The following is a 24846-nucleotide window of genomic DNA, read 5'->3' on the forward strand; positions in this document are numbered from 1 at the left end:
ACCACTGTTGTAAACAGTTACCACAAGTTGCTGTACCACAGCAACTAAGGGACAATGAAATACTAATGAACACTGCCTACCTGACAGTTTAAGGTCCATGAAACAATTGGTATATAATTATGGAAGAGCAGGCAATGAAAAGACTAACAATTATCTCATAGCTGAAGCAATCCATAAACACTCACATTTTAAAGTACCCATGCCTAGCTGGCAAGGCTTCTCTTTACACCTTCCTCCATTCTTTGCTTTCCATATTGTTTGCTGAGTATTTGTGTAGGTAAATACACTGAAATATAAATTTACCTAGAATTATACTCCACCTGCAGAGAAAAACCTGTAACCCACCTTTTTCCACTGACCTCTCCCATTATTGCCCATATATCTATGTAAGAAAAAACTCATAGCAAATACTAAATGTCTGTCTGTACAGGGAAAGACTAAACTTGACATACACCCAGTGATGCAGACACCCCAAAGCCACCTCAACAACCTAACAGGGAGCTTCCTGACTTAGGAAAACCTCTGGAAGGTCAGATCAGGAGACCACTCACCCTGAATGACACAGGAACAGACTGTTCTGTTGCAAATCTCAAATGCTTTAGTTTCCATCTAGAGCACCTATATAAGGCAAGAACTGCCTACACAAGCAGCACGGATTGCCTAGGCCCTCTAAAATAACTACATTGCTACAACTCCAGCAGAGTGGAAAATGGCTCCTTTATAGTCTGGGAGCATCCGAATTATGGGGGTGGCAGCACTTAGTCAGGGAGGAGTCTCCCATCTCTGTCAGAGGATGGCTTTTTATTGCTTCATTGAAGGCTGTTGCAGGACTGGTGTGTGTAGGAGCAGCTGCTCTCACAGGAGTCAGTAATGCAAAAAATCAGAGCAATATCTGAAGGGAGGACTGGGATTTTTACATGGCTTTGCTAGGGCCTGACTTCTTCAAAGGGGGCAAGTTGTAAGAGAAATTTGAAATAAGCTGTTGTTTAGTCTAGAAGACACTGCAAAAAATGTAATAATAGTTTGTAACTCAAAAGACCTGCTAGAAAGAGCTTCCTTTTATCAAATTACTGCAGAAGGGCCTAAAAAAAAGGTTTGCATTGCTAGAAAGGTGATGCAGCTTGGCTGTTAGGGAGGAGCTCCCAGCAGTAACTCAAGCCCTGAGGTAAGTCTCTCAGGGAGGAGGCAGGCTCTCTTTTTTTCCTAGACACATTTCACCGAAGGCTGTCCAGGGTGGTTTAAGCTCAGCAGATCCTGCCCTGGGGACAGAGTTAGACTCAAAGCTCCTATTTTTTTCTTGATGGAAAAAATTATGTTACATCCTCAAGGCAGCAGAATATTGTGGCTAGCATCAAGTATCAGAGCACATGTATCACACAACTAAAAATAAATTTACAGGATCATTTTTGTCAGTATCCCTCCATCCATGCTAGATACTATGTTTAGATATTGCAGTAAAAGATACTTCTACCACTCCCACAGTGGTGATGCACATGAAACAACATTGAGCACAGATTAGCTCTTGAATTTCTCCAGGGAAACTTCACTGATATTCTAAAAACAAGACAAATATGCAAAGGCCTGTTGCAGGAACATATCTCAGTCTGTCTTTGGGCTCTTGGTGATACTTATCCATCCCTAGAAAACTAATGTAGCAGACACTACAATGATATTGCAGAGTCAATTCCTTTGCAATGATTTCCAAACCTTGTATTAAATCATTGCAAAGATGTGAAAATCCCCTGAAAGTAATCAACTGTGTAATGAATGGCAATGCTTTATTGCATGAAGCTGTATGAACCCAAGTGAGGAGACGATCCAGTGGCAGAAGGACCAGGGCTGTGGCCAAAAGCTGCAGGACTGTGATTCCCCCAGCAAGCTAGAGAGATGCCCCATGTCTCCTTAAACCACCTCCTCCCTGCTTTGGTGTCTGACACAACTCTAACTTCCAGCCTCAGTTTCCAAGGGAGCAGGAGGACATGGAGGGAAGCCCATTCCCTGGGGAGTCATGCCAAGAGGGTCCTGTTATTGAAGGAGCAGGAGGAAAGTCCTTCACCGGAGTGTGGTGCCTCGGCTGGGTCAGCACAGGCCAGTGTGCTCGGGCAGGGCCACTCGCAAGCTGAGGGATGTCTTTTTGCATTTCTCCTTTGGGAATCTAACTTTCTTGACAAAAATCTAACTTTGGGTCCTTAGTCCTACACAAGCTCTGCATATAAGATAGGGGGAGCAGGTTGGATGTATGGATCTATCCATGCTCCATAGGCTATGCTGGTAGGCCTCTCTGGAGCATATGTAAAACACGCGTAACCTTTATTAACTTGGTAACCTTTATTAACTTATGAAGCAAAGCAGAGGTTTCCTGAGGTGCTCAGGATAGGGATGCTGATTCTTTACGGGGACGCTCCTGGTGCGGCGAGGGGCGAAGGCCAGGCAGGAACCGCCGGCTCTGTGGGTGAGGAGCCGCAGGCTGCGGATCGCCTTCTCCGCCGCGGCTCTGCCCCCGCCCCGGCTGCCCCGGGCCCGCACTGCCCCTGCCCACTGCCAAGATGGCGCCCGCGGCTTCCCCGCCCCTCAGCGGGAGCGCGGGCGGGGCGGGCGATGTGGCGAGGCTCGGCCCCTCCTGCCCGGCCGCCACTCGCCGCGGCCCGGGTAGGCTGCGGGAGAGGCCGCGGGAGCGCGGCGGGAGCTGGGGGAGGCCGGGGCGCGGTAGGTGGCGGCGTGGGGCGGCCGGTCCCGGCCGGGAGCGAGCGGCGGCGCAGCGCGGGGCTCTTCCCGCGCCCCGCGGCTCTGCCCGGCAGCCGCTGGCCTGCGGGGCCCGCCGGGGTCCGGAGCGGCCGCGGAGCTCGGAGACCGGGGCAGAAGGGCGGTGTCAGTGCTGTCACTGCCGGGCCGGGAGCGGCGGTACCCGGGGCTCCGGCGGCGCCGCTCGGCAGCTCTGCGGCTTTCCCCCCTGCCAAAGCGAGCGACCGCCACGAACGCTAAACGCCGGACTTTTCCGTCACCGGCAGTAGTGTCAGAGAGCAAAGCGGAGCGACCTGCCGCCTCCCGAGTCCCCAGCTTGTCTGTGGGCTTTAAGTGCGGATTTGTTTTCCTCCCTCCACCAAAGGCCTGAAGGGTATGTTTTCACTTTCAGAGATTAAATCCGAAGCGGCGCTGGCGAAGAACGGACATGCTTGACACTTGTCTGCAGTTGCTTGTATTGCACCTCGTTGTTTACTCGAAAAGGAGAGACTGAGACCCTGTTACTTGGCTTCTTCTCGGGTTATGATATAACTAATACTAAAGCAAAACTGGAGAGAGCACCTGGGAACTGAGCATGGTAGGATCTTGAAAAGTAGCTGGGATCGACGGGAAGAGGAAGGGGAGGAATGGCATCCCGAGAGAGACTGTATGAGCTTTGGATGCTTTACTGCAATAAGGTAAATATTTGTGTTTGTTTGCTTTTATCATCTCTTGTTTGGTAGTCAGGTATTTAAATTGTAACATCTTTTTTCTTGGAAATTGCATAGACATGATTAGCCTCGGAAAGGATGTAATTGCACTTGAATATTTACAGCCTCATCCCATGGTTTGCTGTTCAAGTTGGTCTTTTTTATGTTTGAGAATTGCAGTGTTCGTGGCTCAGTTTAAGTAGTTATTGTGGCTATATATTTTAACTATGTGAATACGTTTACATAATTCTTCATTTTGTAGCAATTAAGCTGTATTGTATTAATTTAATTCAGTGCTGCCTGATATTTAGCTTTTTACTTACTAATTTCTGAACAGCTTTAGTTTTATTTAAACTTTTTTAGCAAAACCCTTTCCAAAGAGCAGATTTATTACGTAGCTCCAGAGTCTGCCTTTGCTGGCTATTGCTATAATATCTACATACTCCATTGACAATGAATTTCCTTCACCTGGCAGAAATAATACAAAAATGCTGTCCTGCCTCCATTTGCATTTTATAATGTAAAGTAATTAGTGTGTTTAAAGCACATGTCCTAATTGCTGCCGGGTGTGCTGAGTATGTGGAGAACCATTGGATTGCAGATTATTGGAATAGGTGGCTGTAAAATAAATAGCATACAAAAAACAGCTGTAAAGGTGGAGGAAAGGACTGATCTACTGTCATACAGGAGCTCAGTGGCAAGAGTAGCTTTTGATGGCCTTATTCTCTGGTTTTGTTTTTCATTTTTGCAGTCTCATGCTTCGTCTCTATTTCGGTTTCTTGAAGTCTCCAATCCAGTAGGACATTAAGGGTAGAACAGTCCTTCCCTTGTTCTTCCCACCTCATTTCTAGAGAATGTGAGATGTTAAGTACAGACCATTTAACACAAGTGCACAAAGTACTTGTCTTAATTGTATTGTTTCCTAATTTTTGTACAGCCTTAATCCTCTACATGTTGTTAAAACTAGTACAAGCATAACAGCATGTTCTTACTGCTCCCCGTGTGAATGATCTGCTGGGTTGAACCTTTGCCTTTTAAACCAGTGTAGTAATGATAATGGCAGTAGGAAGTGGAGTAGCACTGGAGAAGATGGATGTTTTGCCAGTGAGTTCATCGATGTGAGAGGAACAAATGCACTTGGAATACATTCAGAGAATCCAGACTTGACTCAGCTTTGGGAGACACTAAGGCCGCAGAGAGGAGCCAAGTTCTGAATTTCTTTGATTGGCTGTTCTTTGGCTCATTCCTCCCTTGTTGTTTAAAATATTCTTTTGTCTGTCTTAGACCTACTCCCACTCTGCTGCAACCTTTCATTCAGATTGTATGCTATCTGTCTCCATGTTGTTCACAGCAGGAAGTTTGCATGAAGGAGTGCTGTTTAAAATATGTGGTTTAGATCACTTGGAGGATGTTCAGTTTCTTTATGGGAATGATATGCCCACAGTCTACTCAAATCTCAGGTGGCAGAGGATGGGCTGTTTGAAATAAATAATATTTTCATATGTTCAGTCTCCTCATTAGCTATCAGTGACTTTTTTTGGCCTTTTATTCTTTCAGACCCATATATTAAGGGCATGATTAAATGAGTTTGTTTGTTAAGGGCTTGTTCCTAAGTAGCAAAACATATATTTTAAAAATAGAAGGGTGTCTTCAACATATGAGAGCAACTGGAGTGATTCAAAAAAAAGGAGTCTTCACTTTTTCAAGAAGTGTTAGGCACAAAACAGGTTTTTCCCTTATCTCTCAACCGGTTCAGGTTAAAATGATATCTTACTCTGCTTGAGGCATGCATCCAGGATTAGAGTACTAAGCTTGGTGAAGTTAAGAGCAGATGAAATTATGTCTCCATCATAGGATATAAAATGTGGGAGGCCTTAAAGTAAATAAGTTTATTCAGCCACTTGGAAACATCTGTATATTGTGCTTTTTTCTTCTCAGAGCATCTAGCAGAATGGGAAGGTGTAGCAATAATTACCAGTGATAGGATATAGTGGTTTAGAGAAGTTGTTTATACCTGGGAGTGAAGTGTTTATACCTGCCTAGTGAAGTGTAGTATGTGGCACCGCAGTGACTGTCCCTGAATGACATCCTGGGAAATAAAGCTAGGCAAATTCTTCAAACTAGAAAATGGCTGGAGAGTGACAGTTGAGTAAGGCACAAAGAATTCCTATTTATTGTGCCACAAATCCTAAATATGTGGCTTTAGCTTTTGCTGCCTTGTTAGCTATGAAAACAGTGAAATCCAAGCTACTGCTTTGTGATGCTTCCGACTGTTGCTAATGGTCTTGTCTTTTGGTAATCGGGTCCTTCGTGATAATCTTTTAAATACAGCGCCCTGTGCTAAAGCAGCAAGGCTTTTCACAGCTTTCAAGTGCTACATAATGCTCTGTTACCATCTTACCATCTATCCTGGGTCGTGACTTTTGTTCTTTGTGATCCCTTGACACCTCTGGCAGCATCAGGTGTGAGTTGCTTAGTTTCGTGCAAAGTAACATTAGGAAGGCATTTCTCCATTTTCATTACTTCTTGTGCAGTTGAGAAATTGGAGATATGGGCAGATTGCAGCATTCATCAGGACCTTTGCAGGAGCAGTCTTTGGAAGACACCGTGTATGAGGTGGTTTAATTTTTCGGGTATTTTTGTTGTTGTGGGGGGGTTTTTTGTTTGTTTGTGGTTTTTAAAAAATTTTTTTTAATGTTTAATTTTTTTTTTTTAAGATTATGTTTCAGTGTCTGCAAGAGTTTGGTTTTAGTTGGTATTCAGTTGTTTTCATCTGGCAGTTTCTAATCTAAGGGTGGGATTTGGTTTTGGATTTTTTTCCTCCTTCTGTTTTCCTAAAAGCTAGAGATTGCAATCTGCTGTTACAGATGAAAGTAGTAGCCACATTTGATTTACAGTGCTTCTGATGTTGCACAGAAGCAGTTTAAAACTTCATTGGATTTAGTAAAATTTAGATTTGAGTCACTGGGGTTGTTACCACCATGTTGTATTATTCACAGCCTAAGTCTGCTTTTGTCTTGAGTCTTTTGTTGGCTTTGGTTTTTTTCTTTCTTTTTTTCAATTTGTTATTGTTAAAGTATCTGCATAGAGTGCCTTGTTAAGGATGTAACTTCCTGATGATTTTCGGTTTCAAATGGTTTTAGTGGCTGGGGGATATTTTTCTGTTCAGTGAACTGTTATTGTACAATGCCTTTACTCAAATATTGATATGATTGTAAACTGCTGTCTTCTCATCCAAATGTTGGAATGAACATTTTAGGATTAATTAATTGTGTAGAATAGATAGCAAAATTTTTTCCAGTTGATTGCCAGTTAAAAGCCTTCAATAACCTACTGAGGAGCATGGAACACTCCTTATATAAGTGCATATGGAGCAGATACCTGCAAGTCCTTTACTAATGTAAGTGTACAGCAGGAGCAGAGCTCCATGAGGTGGAAGAAAAGGACATGCTTTCATGTGTGTCTGTGTCTTCCTTGGGTTTGTGACAGAGCTAATCTACCAGTTTTGTCTAGTAACATTAGACTGTCATGGCTGCAATATTACTATGGTAATATTGCTATTACTATTGTAAAATTAGTTGATTAACCTTTTATTAGATATTAATTATATATCAGCATAGAAAATTTATTTCTGTTTCATAATCCTCTGAAGTAACTTTTGCTGCAGATTCAAATTAGAGAGATTCAACCTCGGTCCAATCTCTAAGAGTTTAAGTATATGTAGTTCATCTCCAGTTGTTCTGTTAGGTATTTCAGACTCTTAGACATAAAGTGTGTCAGGATTTCTGGTGTTTTGGCTTTTATTCAGAAAGTGTTCAGATAGCCTTTTATATGGAGATTTTTTTCTAATCTGTGAAAATAAGAGATCCTAGTTGCCTTCAAAAGGGATTTCAAAGGCATTAATGCAAGCACTTAACTGCCATATTCACATCAGTTTTCACGATACTACAATGGTTCTGAGCTTTTTCTTACACTCTTGTCTTCAATATAGCCCTGATTTCATTTAAATACTGCCTTTTCCTGTGAGATGACACAATGATTTCAAGGGAAAGCTGTGAATGTTCTTCACTCAGCTTGGAGCCTGTGCTTCTCATTTAAAGAGGGAATGTTCAACCTTGGTGTCATTGATACGGTCAGGGCTGGTTGTGTTAGTGGATCATAAAGATCTGGTCTTTACTAATGCAGAGAGCTGAGACAGTCACATCCCTTGCTGTTTAAGAGCAGCAGACCTGTGCATAAGCTGTTATCTCAAATGTGCTTTCTTACCTTGAGCTGCACCTCTCATTTGTTTTTACAAAATCTGATTGTTTTGAGATAAATACTGTAGTTTTCTCTCTGGCACAGTGAGGGATATCTTGCATATTATAAATATCTTCTCATTTAATATTGTAACATTGTTTCTCAAAGAAATGTGCCTTTAGCCAAGTTATGCTTTGTTGTGGTGAGAAGCATGTGTTTCAACAAGAATATAATAAGCATTGATATGGAATTGTAAGCCCCATGTGAAACACAGGCCATTGCATCCCAAATGTGATCTCATCCTGACTTGGCTTGCCCTTGCCTTCCTTCTTGTGCAGTTGCTGACTTGTCAGTGATGCAGATCACATTGCTATATATTGCCTTTGTTAGATTTGATAAAGAAGTATTCAGTTTACAGTTAGATGAATTTGAGCAAACCAAATGCTCAGTAAAAGTAGTTTTTCATAATTCACCATCATGTAGATTCATGCCTCTGCTGAAACTAGTGAGTGAAGTCTTATAAGGAATTGCTATGTAAGGTATCTTTTCTGTAGATTGTTTTAAGTAAATTTCTTCATTCCTAGGGAGTGTAACTTGTAGAAGAACATGTCACAAGTCACTTGTGGCCATGTGGTGACAAAAATATCTTTGTTCTGTCTCTATTCTAGAGACTGAACTAAGAATGGATAGAGATAACAGTTGGTCTTCTTCTGAATTAACAGTTGGTCTAATTCTGAATTAACTGCTATTTAAAGACATGTCTCCTAGTCCAAGAACTAACATAATTCTGATATTTACAGATATAGAACTTCTCATATAAATAGCTGACATCAGTATATGAGCCATCAGTCTCTTGAGTGTCTGTTTCCTTCCTTAATTATTAAGGCCAGGGTGACCTTGTGCTGGTGGTTTTTCAGACACAGAACAGAGTCTGACACAGAGAATGCAGACTTCAGGTTGCAGTGAGGCAGCAGATAAATCTAAACAGGCAAACATGTAAGAAAACCATAAGTTTTTACAAGCTATGAAGAAATTATTGTTGTTCATTCTGTAATATATGTGGCAGTACATATCTATAGCTGCTACTGCTGGATAAATAGTCTGAGGTTTGTTGATGTTTTTGATGTAAGATTCAGGGTTTTAGTGGAGTCCAACATAAGGTTAGAATTTCCACTTGTCTATGGGTTTGTGGATGAGCACTTTACAGAACCAGTAAGAAACATCCAGTTCTGAACATGCCAACAAATAATAATTCAGCTCAAGCTTTTATTGACGTGAAAGAATTGAGTGTTTCTTAAATGGAGTGATATATCACAAAGCTGTGAACACAGGCTTCTGGTTCTATGTGTTGATGCTCTAATATAGAGAGACATTAACAAACCCTGCATCGTTGTGTGTGTCTGAGTTACAGCTCTTTTAACTCGGTCAGCTGGGCAGATCTGGGGATGGCACGTGTCCTGCTAAGAGAATATTGCCGAATCAACTCAAATATGCAGTGTGTTTGTGCTGATTACTGAAATGAGAGAAAGGCTTGCTAGCTGCCCATTGAGCTGCATTGGAGCTTGAGGCCTGAATCCCAATGTTGTCAGTAGACACTGTTAAAATATTTACAGGCTTCAGAAAGGTTAAACAGCTGCTGTAGGGGAGAGAAGAGCTTCTCTAATTACTGAGCTTTTCTTGCTGGAAGAATTATATGTGAGTATGGGAGCAAACATCAAAACATGCACATCTCAACAGTACAGATAAGAACCTTTTTTCTTTAAAAAAAACACCACTTTACTCAAGTCTAACTTTTCCAATTTATCTTCTACTAAATGAGAGGCTGCAGTGGAGGACGCAGGGAGATACGACAGGGAGCACCAAGAAATGAAAACTGTATTTGGTTATTCTCCTCATAAACCCTGTCTTAAGTTTGGTATCTCAGGCTTCTCCACGTATCTGCAAATCTAAACATTAGCTGGGAGTTCTCTGTGCTGGTGTGATGTTTGTGTGTGTTGATGCATTCTCTGATATTTAAAGCATAATCCAATTTATGATTGAGGATTACATTTGCCTTTAATAAGCAATGGGAATAAGTGATATTAAATACATAGTGAGTGGGTAAAGCTCTTGGGAGTAAAGCAGGGTATAGAAAAGAAGTGTGTTATTTACAGATATCTGGCTCTAGTTAGTTGAGCTGATCATTTAAAAACTGAACCAGCAGAAATGCAGGTTCAATTTTTATGAACATTTGGGCAAGTAACCCATATTCTGCTTTACCATAGTTTTTGAGGGTTTTTTTTTAAAGTGTGATTTTGAAAAGTGGTTATGTGGTTTTTAAATGATACCCCTTCAGTCTATACATTAATTATACCTTCAGTGTATAGTTCAGCTTCAGTATGTTAAGTAAGGCCAGGTGAGACTGAGGAGGCAAAACCAAGTAGTTAAATCCATAGCTAAAGATACAGAAATTGATTTTAGTTTTATTTGGGGTAATCACAATTGCTTTGATTGTCTTTAAGGCAATAGTAGAAGATTAAAAAAAATTTTTTTTTGAGAAGAGAAGAAAAATATTAAACTTGACTTTAAAGTTTTTGAGCTAAATTTTATCATGATTGGCAGCTATAGGCTTATTTTGGTAGAAATCCCTATGCTAAAGAGAATTTTTAACTTGTCCTAAAATAGTTGTTTCTATCATGATTCACTGCAACTTCCATTTATAAAACAAAGCATCACAACTCCATCCCTTTTTGCTTTTAATTCTGGAAATGGAACAGAATGCTTGTGCGGATGTTGAAAACGGAAATTTATAGTTACTTGCCAGGAGCTTTTCTTCTTTTGGATCCACTGATTCAAAATTCACTATTTTGATTATAATGGGAAGTTGAGCCCAAGGTGATTCCCCAATCAATTAGAATTGATTGATTGATTGAATTTTTCAAGGCAGTTAAGCCAGTTTCCAATGGTTTATCATGAAGTTTTTTACTAATTCTAACTGTGGTTGCTGCTATAACAAAGCTTTTCGTATTTTGTTTTGGCATTTTGTGTGAAAGGTTCACAAAAAGCATAGGCTCTCTGTCATATTGCAGAGTAAAGGCTGCTAGAAGTTCTCATGCTGGAAATGTAGCCTTTTATGTCTGAAAACATGAAGAGGAAAGAGGTCCCTTAACAGAGATCTTCTAATTCCCAAATGAATAGTTTATTTCAAACAGTGTTGAGAAATGTTCTGCAATTCTGCATTATGCAGACTACTTCAATTAATTTAAAGATGAGTAAACTCAGCAGTGATCTAAAGGCAATGTTTCATGTTTAGTTTCCTAATGTTACATTTTGTAAGTCTAATTCAACCTTGACACCAAAGGATTATTCTTATTTTGAATAAAGTGCTTGGGGATGAGGGATTGCTTATGATAATGCCAGTGCCAGTGAGATTTTATGGTTGTGCCTCTAAGCTGAAATCCACTTTGAAGGTTGACTGAGAGCTAGCACAGGAGTCAGACCCGGCTGGCTGTTTGATGGCTGCATGTTAAATTTAACAACTTCAAACAACTGCCTTGTCCAACAAGTCGGGCTTGTCTGATAGCCGGACTCTGAACTGCCCTGCAGGGAATTTTTGCCTTTAGAGCATGGAATGTGACCCTGCCAAGGGCCTCGGGTGGATCCAGCTTTTGTTTTAGCAACTAATACTTCCTGAACATATCTATAAAATTCTACTGAGCTTTGCCCTTCCAGTTCTTTGCCTGAAGCCTTAGTAGAAATGGAAGTTACTACTAAATCTAAAATAAACCCTTTATATAAATACATAAATAGTGTTGGTGTGAAACCTTGGGTAATTGTATCTGTATTCCACGGGCACCGGGATGAAGACTCAGTTGGGAGGACTTCAGTGCCAGTTTTATGTAAAATGTTTTCATTTAACTGAGACCTAGCTGTAAGACTAGTACTACCTGGCTTCTTAATGGATATAAAAAAAAGTTATATTGGTTCAAACATTTCTTGTGATCTTCTGGCATAGATTGAAAAATGATAGTGTATTAGAACATTTTTGTCATTCATTTAATCAGTTTTCATAGAGACCAGAAAAGGCTCTTGTAATTTCCAGACAATTCAGTGTATCAAAGACAAGAGCCTGTCCCAAGCTAGTGTAGATTTTGGCTGTAGTTTCTTTTCACTTCATTGCCTTAGAGAAGCTCCTGCCTGTCTGAAGGGCATCAGAGTAGATCCCCACTGGGCTATGGGCTTTGCCTCAGCGTGGTTCAGTGCTGAAGGTGAAGAACACCTGTAAGAACAGCCTTTCTAGAGTTCATACATCCAAATTGCAAGTGTGAACACTCCATGGGAATCTTGATAATTGGCAGAATTTTGTCACAGTATTGCAGTACAATGGGTTTATTTAGAAAATATTTTTTTCTAGCATTGTACTAGCTATGTTGGAAAAGAATAAAAAACTAACCTAACACTGTGGCTGTTTCATGGGAGATGGGTTTAGTGTGTTATGGTTTGGAGTGGTTTTTGAGGTTATTTTCAGTACCTGTTAGAAATACTCCACTGCTCAGGCCTGGCAGTGGTTTGGTTTTTTTTTTTTTTTTTTTTTTGTATGGGGCTGTAGCAACTCTTATTGTGCTGAGAGGATCTTGGGGAAATGAAGGCCTGAAGGGTGGTGTGTCATTGTGCTAGGTTGAGTTATTTGTTTGTTTTTTTAATGAAAACCAGAGGTATTTAGGGAAGGGAAGGAACAAGGAAGTACTTTCAGCTGCTCTGAGCTACATTTGATTTAATAGGCACAAAGGACTTATTTTTCACTAATGCAGGTGAGTGACTGCTATAGCACTTTAAAAGGCCTTCATTACAGTGGGCTGAGCTCAGAAGCCTAAGCTTAGCCTCTGCAAACTTGTGGCCATTAACAAAAGAAGTTTTATGCTGCTGGGCTCTTTATTTTGTTTATGTTTTCTTCATAGACTTTTGTTACAATGACACCTTTAAGATAGCCTTGTTAAAACTCTAGTTATTTCCATTTATCACTATGAAGGGAAATGGCTGACTTAAGTTCTATTTTACCTTCTTGGAGTTCAAGCCATGGGGAAATTATCTTCCAGAAGTTTTAAGGCATGCAGTTTCTATATGTGAATTATTATTCAAATAAATGACATAAATCTGGCCTGCACAAAAGCTAGGCAGGTTTCAGGTAAATAAATGAAAAGCTTAGGCTTGTAACTTAGGAGGCTTTAAGGTTTCAGAAAACAGCATTTCTTATCTTGTAGTAATTGAAAAGTTGTAACAGGTGAAAGGCATTTTATTACATCTTAGAAGCTTCTTCCTGCTTTTACTGCTTCTGCACCAGTCTAAAAAATGTCCTTCTTGATTTCTTGCTGATCTAAAAGGTCTGCAGAGTGTGTGTGGTGGGGCTGGAAAAGAATACCAATCCTCACATTGGTTTATCACAGTTCAGCCTTGTGGTGTATTACCAAAGCATACATTGCTTTGTAAATTGTGCTCTCAAAGTGCATCTTCAACCAGCACCACAGAAAACAATTTGGGGCTGTTTTCTGACATACAACCCCCAGCTACCTGTCTGCAGAATGGTAACAAAAGGGTAATTTCCAAAGAGGGGAAATACGTTTCATAGTTTTTGCTGCTTCTGCTGGTTGCATCTGCACAACGTGGCTGAGTATTTATGATGCTTTATTCTGGTGTTCTACTGCTTCCTTAGGAGGACCACAAATGTAATGTAATAGCTCACAATTTACAGTGAATCAGGTGGAGCTGAGGTTGCAGTTCAGTGATTTGTTGCCCTCAGTAGCATCATGGATCCCGTGGGATGCTCTCTTCTGACACCTAGTAACACAGATATTTGTCATATTGCAACATGTACTGGCTTGGAAAGTTGATCTGGCATTGGAGAACACAAATGTACTAATGTTAAATTAAGGTTAATTTGAGTTCTGCTCTTAATAATGTTTATTGTCGTGGGACAATAGAGGATTGTTGAAAAGGTGAGTGCGGGGGAGGACTTAACAGAAATGCATTCTTTTTCATTTTTCATTCCACCACATTTAAACTCCAGATTTAGTGGGACCAGCTGACCTCAAGAAAAAGTTCAGTTCAAGGTAAAGATGTTGGGTAGGACAATTGCATTATACATCAAATCACAGTGTAAACAGAACAGCTGATACCTGTGATTACTGCCTGGTTTTATTATGAACTTGGTATATTAAACCACTGTAAAAAGGCTCTGTTTCTCCTAAACTATGATACCTTTGGTTTGGAAGAATGTAAGATGCATCTGACTCACATAAGCAGGTCTTTAGAAAGGTTGTATGTATTTAGCTGTGTTTTAGGACATTTGTATATACTTTGCCAAGGGTAACATTTACCATTCTCAGTTTCCTTTCCTAAAACTTCTTCAGTAAAATCTAGATTTTCTTGGAGCTTTCAATGGGAGACTGGTGCCCAATAAAGAAAAAAGAAAACCTGGGCCAGATTTGAACTTAGAAAGCTGTTTATAGCTTCTGTTTCTGACATTATTGACATCACTTACATGAAATATCTTAATTGTAGCCCATTTGCTGAATATTTTGTCACTTTTTCCTGGAATGAACTTCTGCTTCCCAAGTCTTCATTTTTGTTCATTTCTGGAAAGGAGGCATGCCTCTGTTAGCCGGTGTATAATGGAGATCTATTTCTTGGTGTTTCTCATGTTGCTAAGTGATCTTGTTTACTTTTTTGCCTTCATGATTTTTTTAAAAAAATAATTGTCCAAGTGGTTTTGAGTTAGTGATGCTGCTTGGATGGAAATCTCTATATATGACTCTGAGTCAACTGTTGCATAAACTGTTTTCTACTGGCACATACCAGTAGTGCTACCTGGTATTTTGATACAAAATCTGATTATTTTCAGAACTTGGAATCTTACTTTATTAATTGACTGGCAGGGGATTGAGATGAAGGGAGTTGGGTTGAATTGTGTGCTGCAGGGAATAATCAAACAGTATGGCAGTTCTTGGTTTTTACCAGGGGCAGGAAGAGTTCTAGTGCAAAGCAAATTGAGCAGGCTGTGCTCTACAGGTAGGCAAAAACTTCTGGCTGTTTTGTAACATGTGGTTTACTCTTGCCATCTGTATAAGTGCTATTTCTTGCAAATTTTGACTGCCAGTGTTCTCTTATTCCCAGTCTGTACTCATAGCTTTGCAAAGGTATTGGAGTTCAAAGATACAGCCTAAAAGAGTTTCAAGCTTCTTTGTCATTGAAAAGGAGCAACCAGGCATTTAATATAATTTTGTCTTTTGCCCTACCCTTCCCTTTTTCTCATCCTTGACTTTTGTTAAAGCAATTTTAAGTCAGATAATGTTGTTATTTGCACATCTTCTTTCGTGGTAACTGAGAAAAACAGGTTTTTTACACAAGTTTACTGTTAGCAATTAGGAATGAGCCTGAGCTGTGTCAACAAACAATTTTAATTTGGGAACATGAATAGAATCAATCTATTATTTCTTGTTGGATTTCAAGGAGAAGCTTCTCATGCCAACTGCCAGAAGCAGTTTGTTCAACAGGGAAAAAGTCTCTTAAGTTCAGTTTTTGCATGTGTATATGGCCGTTTTCATCAGAGGCATGGACACATGGATATGGTAACATTTCTTCATTACTTCCCTCTAGTTGCTTTGTCCTTTGTAACCTGGACTCTATTGTGATTACTAAAATGATATCCTGATTTCTCTTGTCTTTATGATCCTGTGAAATAGTTTGCTTGCAGCTAAAATTACTTGCTGTGAAATGCAAGAAAGTTAAAGCTTTAAACATGTGAACGCTTTTGAAAAGCTGGGCTGTCTGAAGACAGTGTCTTCTACTACTAAGTCATTCTTTTAGGCAAGTCTTATTTCTTGTCTAACTTTTGGGTTGATTTTCAATATGTTTGATGTCTGAACCTGAGACGTGTATTCTATGCTCACCTACTTATGATAATCCAACAAACTCCGTAGCTTAAACCAGCAGCTTGGAAACCTTGAAATTATTCTTTATCCCAATCGCTTCCTTCATTCTGTTTTGCAATTCCATGTTGAGAACAGTTGGTAGGTGTGTTTAAGAGAAGTGAACCATTTGGTAGTTCAGTGCATATTTAACATGAGAACAAGGCTGCATTCCACTTTCAGAACATAGTGCTGTTTTGACAAATTTTTAACAGAAAAAGAATAACTGAAAAGTGAATAAAATCAGAGAGGAGGAGGAGAAAGATTATGAAAGAGGAAGAGATTAGGAATTAAGCAGAAGAAGAGGAAATAAGACAGCTAGGAAAAGTGAATAAGAAAATGCCGTAAAGTCAGCAAAAGCGAATAATCAGATAAGGTGTGTATCTAGCTGAGGGTTTTATTTGGCATCTGTTGTCATAGGACCTGAACACATTTTATATATAATTAATAGTGATAGTGAAGTAAATTGTGTCTGGATGTTTGTGACACTTCTTGCTTGAGCTGAGGATAGTTTTTGGGGACACAGAAGGGTAAAGGTCTAGAATGAGAAGGGGGTTCCCATGCTTTATAACTCCTGTACGTGCTGTGGAAAGATGCTCTGGGAAAAGCTTTGCACCACTTGAGGTTGTGGATTTATGTGTTTATTTTATTTGTTTGCGTGGTTTTTTAAAACTTTTTTTAATTTGATTTCTTTCTCATGTGGAGGGCTCTTCCATTGGTAGCTATTTTACACTGACAGGACTCTGTCAGTCTTTCTTGGTGACTCTTTTACACTGACATTGCTGCGGAAGAGTGTGCTTGTTAAGATGTTCACTGTTTGCTCTTCAATCTTAACTCCACAGGGAAACATTATCTTGTTTGGGAACATCTGTGGTAATGTAAAGGCAACAAACAAAAGGGAGGAGATACAGAAGAGGGAAAAGGATAAAGAAAAATGTTTTCAACTTCTGCAAAATGTTATAAATTATGGAGTGGATTCAGAAATCATTTGTAATGTCAAATAGTTCAGGCAAAAATTTTAAAAGTGTTTTGAAAATTATTTGTGGTGTAAAACATGGGACTATGTGCATGTGTGTTAATGAACAAGAGCAATCATGACAAAGGAATATGTTAGCTATGGGCTGGCAACTTGTTTTGAAAAGTAGGCAGCATGACTTCCAAAGTAAGACTTCCTCAAATGCATATTTTGAAAGCATTTCCCTGTGTGGTTTGCAGTGGTCTACAATCTGTCCCAGTTCCTGGGACAGTGTCTAGCCCTGAGGGACAGCTGGTCACAAACACAGTCTTTGTGCTCTGCTAGGAACAGCTAGGAAGCTTAAATATAACTTTCTGTCTGTTAATAGCTACCTAATATGCAAGTCATAGTTTCTACATTGTGTTTCTGAACACCATCTGTCTCTAATCTGCTGTTATCTGCCATATTGACCTATGAGAGAAGCAAAAAGAGAATTACTTTGTGTTGAGGATTGCTGTTAGGGTTCTTATTTAATTTTATGAGCCATAAGGAGAGTTGTGTACTAGTATCTATGGTGTCAAGACTAGAATGCATTCTAGTAAGTTTGTAAAGCTGGTATGGATGACTCTGGAGAAGAAGTTAAGATTGTTTATGAGGGGAAAAGCTAAAATGCTTTGGTTGACACTCGTCCCAAGAAGAGGAGATGCATAAACTAATGAGTAGAACAAAAATGTCCCATCAGCACAATGTGGCTGAAAATTTCAAAGTACACAGGTGGTGGTGGAGGTTGTTTTTTCTTTTGGTTCTAAAAAATGTGTATTCCTTCCTTTCTCCCAGTTGAAATGCATTAAATAGAAACTTTTTATTTGAGGCAGTATTACAGAGCTGTTGGTAGATGACCTTGAGTGCAATATTGCCTAATGTTCTCTTTCTTTTTACAGAAAGATCCAGATTACCTGAAGCTCTGGTTGGATAGTTTTGTGTCTAGCTATGAACAGTTTCTGGATGTGGACTTTGAGAAGCTGCCAACGAGGTATGTAGAATTACAGACCTGTTTATCTTTCCCTGATACCTGAAACAGACCTGGCTGAGAGCCCAGTCCTCTTCAATGGCAGTGCTGCCTTTAAACAAAAGTAAGTTTTTTAGTTGTCAAGTGGCACTCCCATTCATTTGAAGGTCAGGTTGGGTTGGGAATGATGAAACTAGGCAAATACTGGTATTTGCATTGTATTAGGAAATTGGCATGAGTACTTCTTGTTCTTGCTCATAGAAATATAGTTGTTTTTCCTTGTATTCCTTATAATTCTTTTGCATAAGTATTCACTAAATGTTGCATATGAAGTAGTGTTTACTATCTGCATCAGCAGTGACAGAAGAGAAGCAAGATATAGGTAAAGAATTTGTAGTTTATTTCAGGCTTTGCTTGAAGATTAAGGATGAATGAAATTCTCAATGAAAGATTTGGGTATCTTAGCTGAAAACATTTAAAAATTGAAATATGCACCAGTTATAGACTTGAGAGGGATTTCTCTGCATCCATGAAGACTTCAGGGTAAGAGTATTGCTGACTTCCCTCATGTTGCTGACCAAAAGCTCCCACTTATAATCATGAGAGTCCATTGGAGCCTAATTTCAGAGTTTCATATTTAGTATTTTAAATTTGTGTGCAGTGTTATCATGATTGTGTTTTCATGTCTAACTTTGAAAATGAGGAGTAAAAGTTTAGGCATGGGATGTTTTCTCTTGCTTTTGAGGTGCTTTGATGAACATGGGATTTTAAGAAAAACCAAATGTTAAAGGATTCAGACTTCATGAGAACTGGTGTCAGTATTATAGCTGATACCACCAATGGTGTTTGAAAGCATAGAATGGTGCTCCTTGCATGTGGCTGCATTCCAAGCCCTGTTGAAATCAATGGAAATTCTTTAATGGGCTTTGGATCAGATCCTGTTTGAAGTGCAAGTGATAGCCTCAACTGTTACAAGGAAATGAAGAATGCTGCAACTGCATCTCAGCAGATAAAACCTGGACTTGCCAACTCTTTGTATTAAAATGTTCCTCATAATGCCTATATGAGTGCAAAATATGTGGTGCAATTAGCAGTGAGCAAGACCTTCAAGTTAATTCTGTGCTCTTTCTAAAATTTTTTTTTCTAGTGTCAAAAATGCATCTTACTATGTTTAGTTAAGGAGAAAAGTTTGTCTTTTGATGCAGGTTATCTTTAACATACTATTTAGTATTGAAATATGAACACTGGAAGCTAAGAATCTCTTGGTGCTTTGATTTGTAAGTTTTTTTAATATATTTGTACTCTAAGTGATTTTGAGTGTATGTGTTCATGGTTTTCATGTTGGGTTTTTTCAGCAACATAAAGCTTTGCAGAGCAGTAGCAGCATCTTCATTGTGATAAATGGTGACTTCAGTGAGTGTAAAAATAATGTGTGTTTTTCTGGGCTTAATGACAGGATTAGTGATTTAGTCTGGAGGAATAGAACCATGTGGATTTAGACTCATTTGTGTAACAGATGCAAAGAAAAAGCATCAAAACAACATAGGGATGAAGGCAGATCCTCCCTGTGCTTTTATGTCTACAATAAGAAAACCCACGGTGATCAGATACTAGAATTAACAAAGAATTGCAGTTTCTGCCCATACATGTATTTGCTATATATTCAGGCATGTGAAAAGTGGCATCTTTTTGGGCTGTGTCGATTGTATTACAGGTCTTTACATTGTGAAAACAGTGTTGCTGAGGCCATGAAAAGGAAAATAGGTCAGTGTGGAGCCGCCAAATGCTGATTTCCAGTGACTCCAGGGTCCACAGGACCCTGTGGACTCATTTGATTTATTTTTTTTTTCTTTAACTGGATTCCTTATTAGACAACTAATTCTGTCTGTTGGTCTTAAAAAAGTGTGATGCTAGCTAAAATGAGAAACTGACTGCATCAATATTTTTTCTTTTTTTCCTTCTGTAAATCTTAGTGTGTTTTACAGCTGTATGCCTGAAAGACCTTGTGTAGTGAAGGGCTAATGCCAGGAAATAATGAGAAACTGTTTAGGGAGAAGGCTTGTACAGATTGCTGGACACAACTAACTTTTTGGAAGACAGGCATGACATTTTGTGTCAGTAGAAACCATATGTGGGGGTTTTTAGCATCCAAGAAAATACCAGTTAAGAAATGTAAAGATTTTATACAGGTTTGGTTTTGGGCTTTTTCCTTCCTGAAAGAAGGACTCTTAATTCGCACTGTCACTTGCTGATTTAACTCAAAAGGTTTATTTTTCCTGCAAATTAGAATATCTAATTTCCTGAAGTCTGCTTTTGAAATGTGAAAGATGCTAAGCAGTACAGAATTAGGAAACCTCTAAATATAGTGTGTGAGTATACCCACTATGATTTGACTAAGTAGAGCTTCTACAGTTATGCAGCTTATAGGCTTATACAGCTCCAGTTCTTCCCCTGTTTTTATGCCTCTACTCTGTATGAAATGGTCATTGATGATGTTATTAATGATTTTGCTGAAAAGAATATAGCTATGCTAATGGTTTGATCACTGAGCAAAAAAAAACCCAGCACACCTGTCTGTTATTTCCCTCAAAACGTGTATCCATGTCATATGTACTTACCATAAAAAGGATAAAATCTCTACCAGCTGGTATGAGGATTTTTTCTTCTCATTGGAGAGGAATTGTCATTTGATTCAATACTTTTAAAAATAACAAAGGCCTCCGGAGTCATACTTCTTTGTCATACTTCTTTTCTGCTCTTGGTTTACATGATCTTGAGCAAAGGAGCTTAAAGGAAGCTCATGCAAAGTACCATAGAAACCATATTTTATTAACTTGCTGACTTCAAACCCACATAAAAATGATGCAGAAACCTTGATAGAAATGCTGACTACATGGTTTGTGTGATTGCATGGTGATTGTTGAAAAGTAAAGCCTGGTTTGCTGCAGCAGTTTTTACCACTGGGGGAGGAGAGCTCCCAGTGTGTTTGAGCTGGAATAGGTGCCTCCGATGTGGAGGTGGTTCAGTTCCCTTCCAGACACCTGACAGAGTTTGTATGGCTGCATAACCATGTTAACATCATGTAAGAAATTATAAATAAAATAATAATAATCCCATTTGTGTCAAGTTCTTTCTTATGTTTTTGAGGTACGGTACCAGCGTCAAATAACAAGATAGAGTATGTATTTTATAATAATTTTTTTCCTTCCTTTTGGAGTACTTACTTTAAGCAATGACTCTGGTCGGGAAAATTGCTACTACATGTCAACAAATTTAGATCCTTGTTTAAATCTGAGGTTTTTTGGTGGTATAGTAGTAATTTGGTCTGGGGTGAAAACAAGCTTGATTGGTTATAAATATTTACATTTATTTATATACTCTGTAGTGTATTAATTTTGTGTAATGCCAGTTAGGATTTCTCATGCTGGTCTCACACATCTCTCCTAAATTCTCATGGGTTGTGCAACACAGGCAGCTACTGCAAAGAAAACATTCTTTGGGATGTGAGGCATGAAGGGTATGCTGTTTGCTCTCTTGTAAAGCATTTCATGATCTTACTGAAAAAGACTTGTTGGCCATTTTAGGGAATTAACTTATGGAGATATGATTTCAGCTGTCAAAAATTACAGTTTTCCTAATACTAAGAGAGAGTTATCAGAATCTGAAATACAGAATCTGAATTATCACATTATGAGAAACTATGCTTGTTTCTCAGTTCTAGAGAGTGTGGATCTTCCAGCATCTTGAGGGGTGAAGTTGCTATCACAGAAATTAAAATTTCTTTCTTGGCATTTGTGTTGGAAAAAAAAAGCAGTTGCTCTCAGTTTTGTGGTTAGTGTTGCTATCAGTTTAGAGCCTCAGCTCTAAAATTTGTGTTACAATACTCTGAATCCCTTGAGATTCTGAATTCCACAGTCTGAAAAGCAAATTGCACAACTGTGTGAAGGGGCAAGGGAATGAAGTAGGTAGCTGTCTGTATAAGTGTAGGTAACATTTGTTTTCTAGGATATGGGAGCTTTCTGTCATTTATACCTGTCTAGGTGTTTTACTAAACTGGGCCTCTGATTTTTCCCTCCTGTAAAGGCTTTCTTTCCCTCCTGTAAAGGCTTTCTTTTCAACATTAGAAGCTAAGCAATGGATTGTTCCCCATTTTCCTCAAATAATAGAGATCATGTTGTATTGGGTCAGTCACTGCATTCCTACACATCTTTTTTGTGTTTTTTCTCACGTAGATACAATATTCACAGCAGTAATATTAGTGAGGGTTTGAGCTTGCTGAATTTTTTTGTTGTAACTTTCCTCTGGCTTTGGCTGTGTTGGAGGCTTTTGTAGGCTGTAAGGCTCTTGCTTGTTGTCTTCCTTTTCCTGCGTGGAGTTCATAAAGGATGTGCCAGGCTAAATGGCTGCTGCCAAAGGCTACCTGTTTTTAGCATGTGCAACAGTGGATAAACAGTTTCCATCCCAAAAAATGTTCTTACAGTTCTGTAGGTTTCTATACTGTTATTGAAATGGGTTTCCTTATGGTTGTTCCTGGGTCATTTTCTTATTTGGTTTTGGATCACTGGAAGAAAGAATTAAACCACAAATAAACCCATTCTTTTCTCTATGTCTTGGTTCTCACTGGTGTGTTTCTAAAAATGTTTTTGTTTCCAGAAAACAATAGGCAAAAGATAATTTTGTATGGCTTTTTGAAATTTATCTAAGAGCAATGTGAGGTTCACTATGGAGGCATACCAACTGGGCTTCAATAACTATGCAGTAATTGGCATCTCATTTATTTGGACACTTTTAATCTTCAGTAGAAAGTAGAAAATGTTCTTCCAAATATGTTTTGTCCTTATGTTTGATTTCCCCTGCGACTGTCCCTGGGGATTTCCCAGGCCACCTTTTTACCTGATGAAGATCATGCAATTTTTTTGTGTCAATTGAGGCAGCTTATGGCATGGAGGAGGATTTAGGAAGTCACTTAATGAATTTTAACACTTTTTTGTTTGTTTGTTAATGTAGTTCATTGCTGGGGAAAAGAAAGCTCAGGCTGGTGTATTGCCACCAGACATTTCCTTGTGGCTTGTTAGAAAGTGTTTGTGATGTGTCAGTTGGGTGACCTTTCCCACAGAACTTCACTGGAACACTGCATGAGTGCATGGGAATCGATTGGCAGCTTGGCATTTGTGTGATTAACAATTTTGTGTCTGGCTTTTTTCATTAGGGTGGACGACATTCCTCCAGGAATATCGCTGCTTCCTGATAACATTCTTCAGGTCCTCAGGCTCCAGTTGCTGCAGTGTGTCCAGAAGATGTCAGATGGCCTGGAAGAGCAGCAGCAGACTCTGTCACTTTTACTTGTGAAATTCTTTATCATCCTTTGCAGGTATTTGTTCTAATTGATACCTCAGCAAGGCTGTTGTTTTGGTTAAGAAATCTTGATGAAGCCTATAAATATAGATTTTAATGACACATACTATGTGATTTGATACCTTCCAGTAGATACAGAGAAATGACACTTCTCACAATCTTCAGAATAAAGGCAGAGGGAGAGGGGAGCAATGCAATCATCTTAGCAATAATGTTTGCAGTGGAAATAGAAGGGGGTTAAACACTAAAATCTTTGTAGCTGTAGAAGGTAAATCTATGTGAATTCAAGATATGATATACCTCATATAAGAAATACTTTTAAAAGAAAAGGTGCACTCTAACAACTGTTAGCTGTGAAATAACTAGAGAGAATTGTACAGGAAGAACTGTATCACATTCTTAACATGCTTATAATTCCATAAACAGCTTGTGAAACTTATTATTACACTACTCATGCACTTGATTTCCTTCTGAAACTTCTGCCTGATAGTGTAATTCTGTTGACACAAATGAATAAACTGTTTTTAGGGATCTATTCCTCACTATTTCTTTAGTTAGCTGTTGCAAAATGCTGTTAGAGAGAGGAAGGGGATAAAATATAGCAGATAATCTCCTTTACTGAGGACTATTTGAAGCAGCATTTTTGAATACATTGTCTCACCTTTCCTCTGAAACAATTTGAAGAGCTGGCAGTGTTTAAATACCCTGGAATATTGGATATAAGCTGAGTGGATGGTGGTAATGTCTTTCTGAATTACAGGCTAGTGTCACCTTTACTTGCTGAAAAGTTCTCCTATGTCATCGCTTTGGTATCTGATCTTTATAACTTCAAAACTGAGAAATTCTTCATTATTTTTGCTTTATTTTCTAAAATAATTTATTGTTTGTTTTGCTCCAGAGAATTTAAAATGAGAAATTTAAAGCTTCTAGGTTATGTTTCCTGAAGTTTTAGAAAGTGTGTGCACTAGTAAAGTGGGAGTTATTGTCTTTGTTATCAGATGCCATTTCTGAGCTTTCTATTTAGGGTGTCCTGGGAATTTGCTTAACCTCTGAAACCCCAAATTCCAGATGGAATTGGCCTGTAGCAGAGTGACTTGAATCTTTCTTCCTGTTACATGAAAACTTGTGACCTCTGTATTGGTGACAGAAATAAATATTTAAGTATGTCCAGTCTTTTGGAGATTATTTTTGAAATGCTGTTATCCTTTTGTATGACTGTAGACAGAATGCTAAAACAAACATTGTTTGAACTAACCTCAAATGGTACACTGTGTACAATCTGTGGTTTTTATGTTGTCTTTGCAGGAATTTGGCTAATGTGGAAGAGATTGGGATGTGTTCATACATTAACCATGTTATCACCATGACTACATTGTACATTCAACAGGTACTGGTTAATAATTCTTATCTGTATTTCTGCCGTCTGATACCTCCTGCTGCTGTTTATGTGATCTGCTCTTTCAGTAATAGTGTTATGTGGGGAACAATTCATAGACTCAGAACTGTTCTGGGGGAGACAAGATTAATTTTCAACTTCTGGAAATTTTCTGACCATAGCTTTCTTTTTCTTCTCAGTTAAAAAGCAAAACAAAAGAAAAAGAAGTGGAGGATCAGACCCCCATGGAAGAATTTGTGAGACATGCATTGGCTTTCTGTGAAAGCCTGTATGATCCATATCGAAACTGGAGGCAGCGAATTGCAGGGTATGTGTGGGCTAGCACAGGATTGTAAAGACTGTGGTTTATGAGAGCTTTAACCATCAATCAGTAGAATCACACCACAGAAACGTGTTATGCTTTTTCAAACTGGATATGATTTAAATAATTTTCAAAAATTATATATTTACTGTTAATACTAAAGTTAAAACAAAATTAAATTTGAGGATATATCAAGAGATGATTGATTGTAACTGAT

General features: G+C 38.9%; 1 protein-coding gene across 7 annotated transcripts in view; it reads left to right on the plus strand.

The window, feature by feature from the left end:
* Nucleotides 1–2570: 2570 nt before the first annotated feature.
* The window catches only part of NBEAL1 (neurobeachin like 1), a 78383-nt gene continuing 56107 nt past the window's right edge, over nucleotides 2571–24846 (plus strand). For 2 of the 7 annotated variants that reach the window (XR_009487364.1, XR_009487366.1), the window contains exons 1-5: nucleotides 2841–3419; nucleotides 17510–17601; nucleotides 22787–22948; nucleotides 24238–24319; nucleotides 24508–24635. Coding sequence is in view for 4 of the 7 variants with exons in the window: in XM_059853232.1 (XP_059709215.1) it covers nucleotides 3369–3419; nucleotides 17510–17601; nucleotides 22787–22948; nucleotides 24238–24319; nucleotides 24508–24635 (515 nt within the window). In the remaining 3 variants the exon portion in view is untranslated. Of the gene's footprint in view, nucleotides 2707–2839; nucleotides 3420–17509; nucleotides 17602–22786; nucleotides 22949–24237; nucleotides 24320–24507; nucleotides 24636–24846 lie in introns of those variants that run through there. The other 5 variants (XM_059853234.1, XM_059853233.1, XM_059853232.1 and 2 more) reach the window with 4 other exon arrangements.

The sequence above is a fragment of the Haemorhous mexicanus genome, chromosome 8 (genome assembly GCF_027477595.1).
Source record: "Haemorhous mexicanus isolate bHaeMex1 chromosome 8, bHaeMex1.pri, whole genome shotgun sequence".
Taxonomy (NCBI): domain Eukaryota; kingdom Metazoa; phylum Chordata; class Aves; order Passeriformes; family Fringillidae; genus Haemorhous; species Haemorhous mexicanus.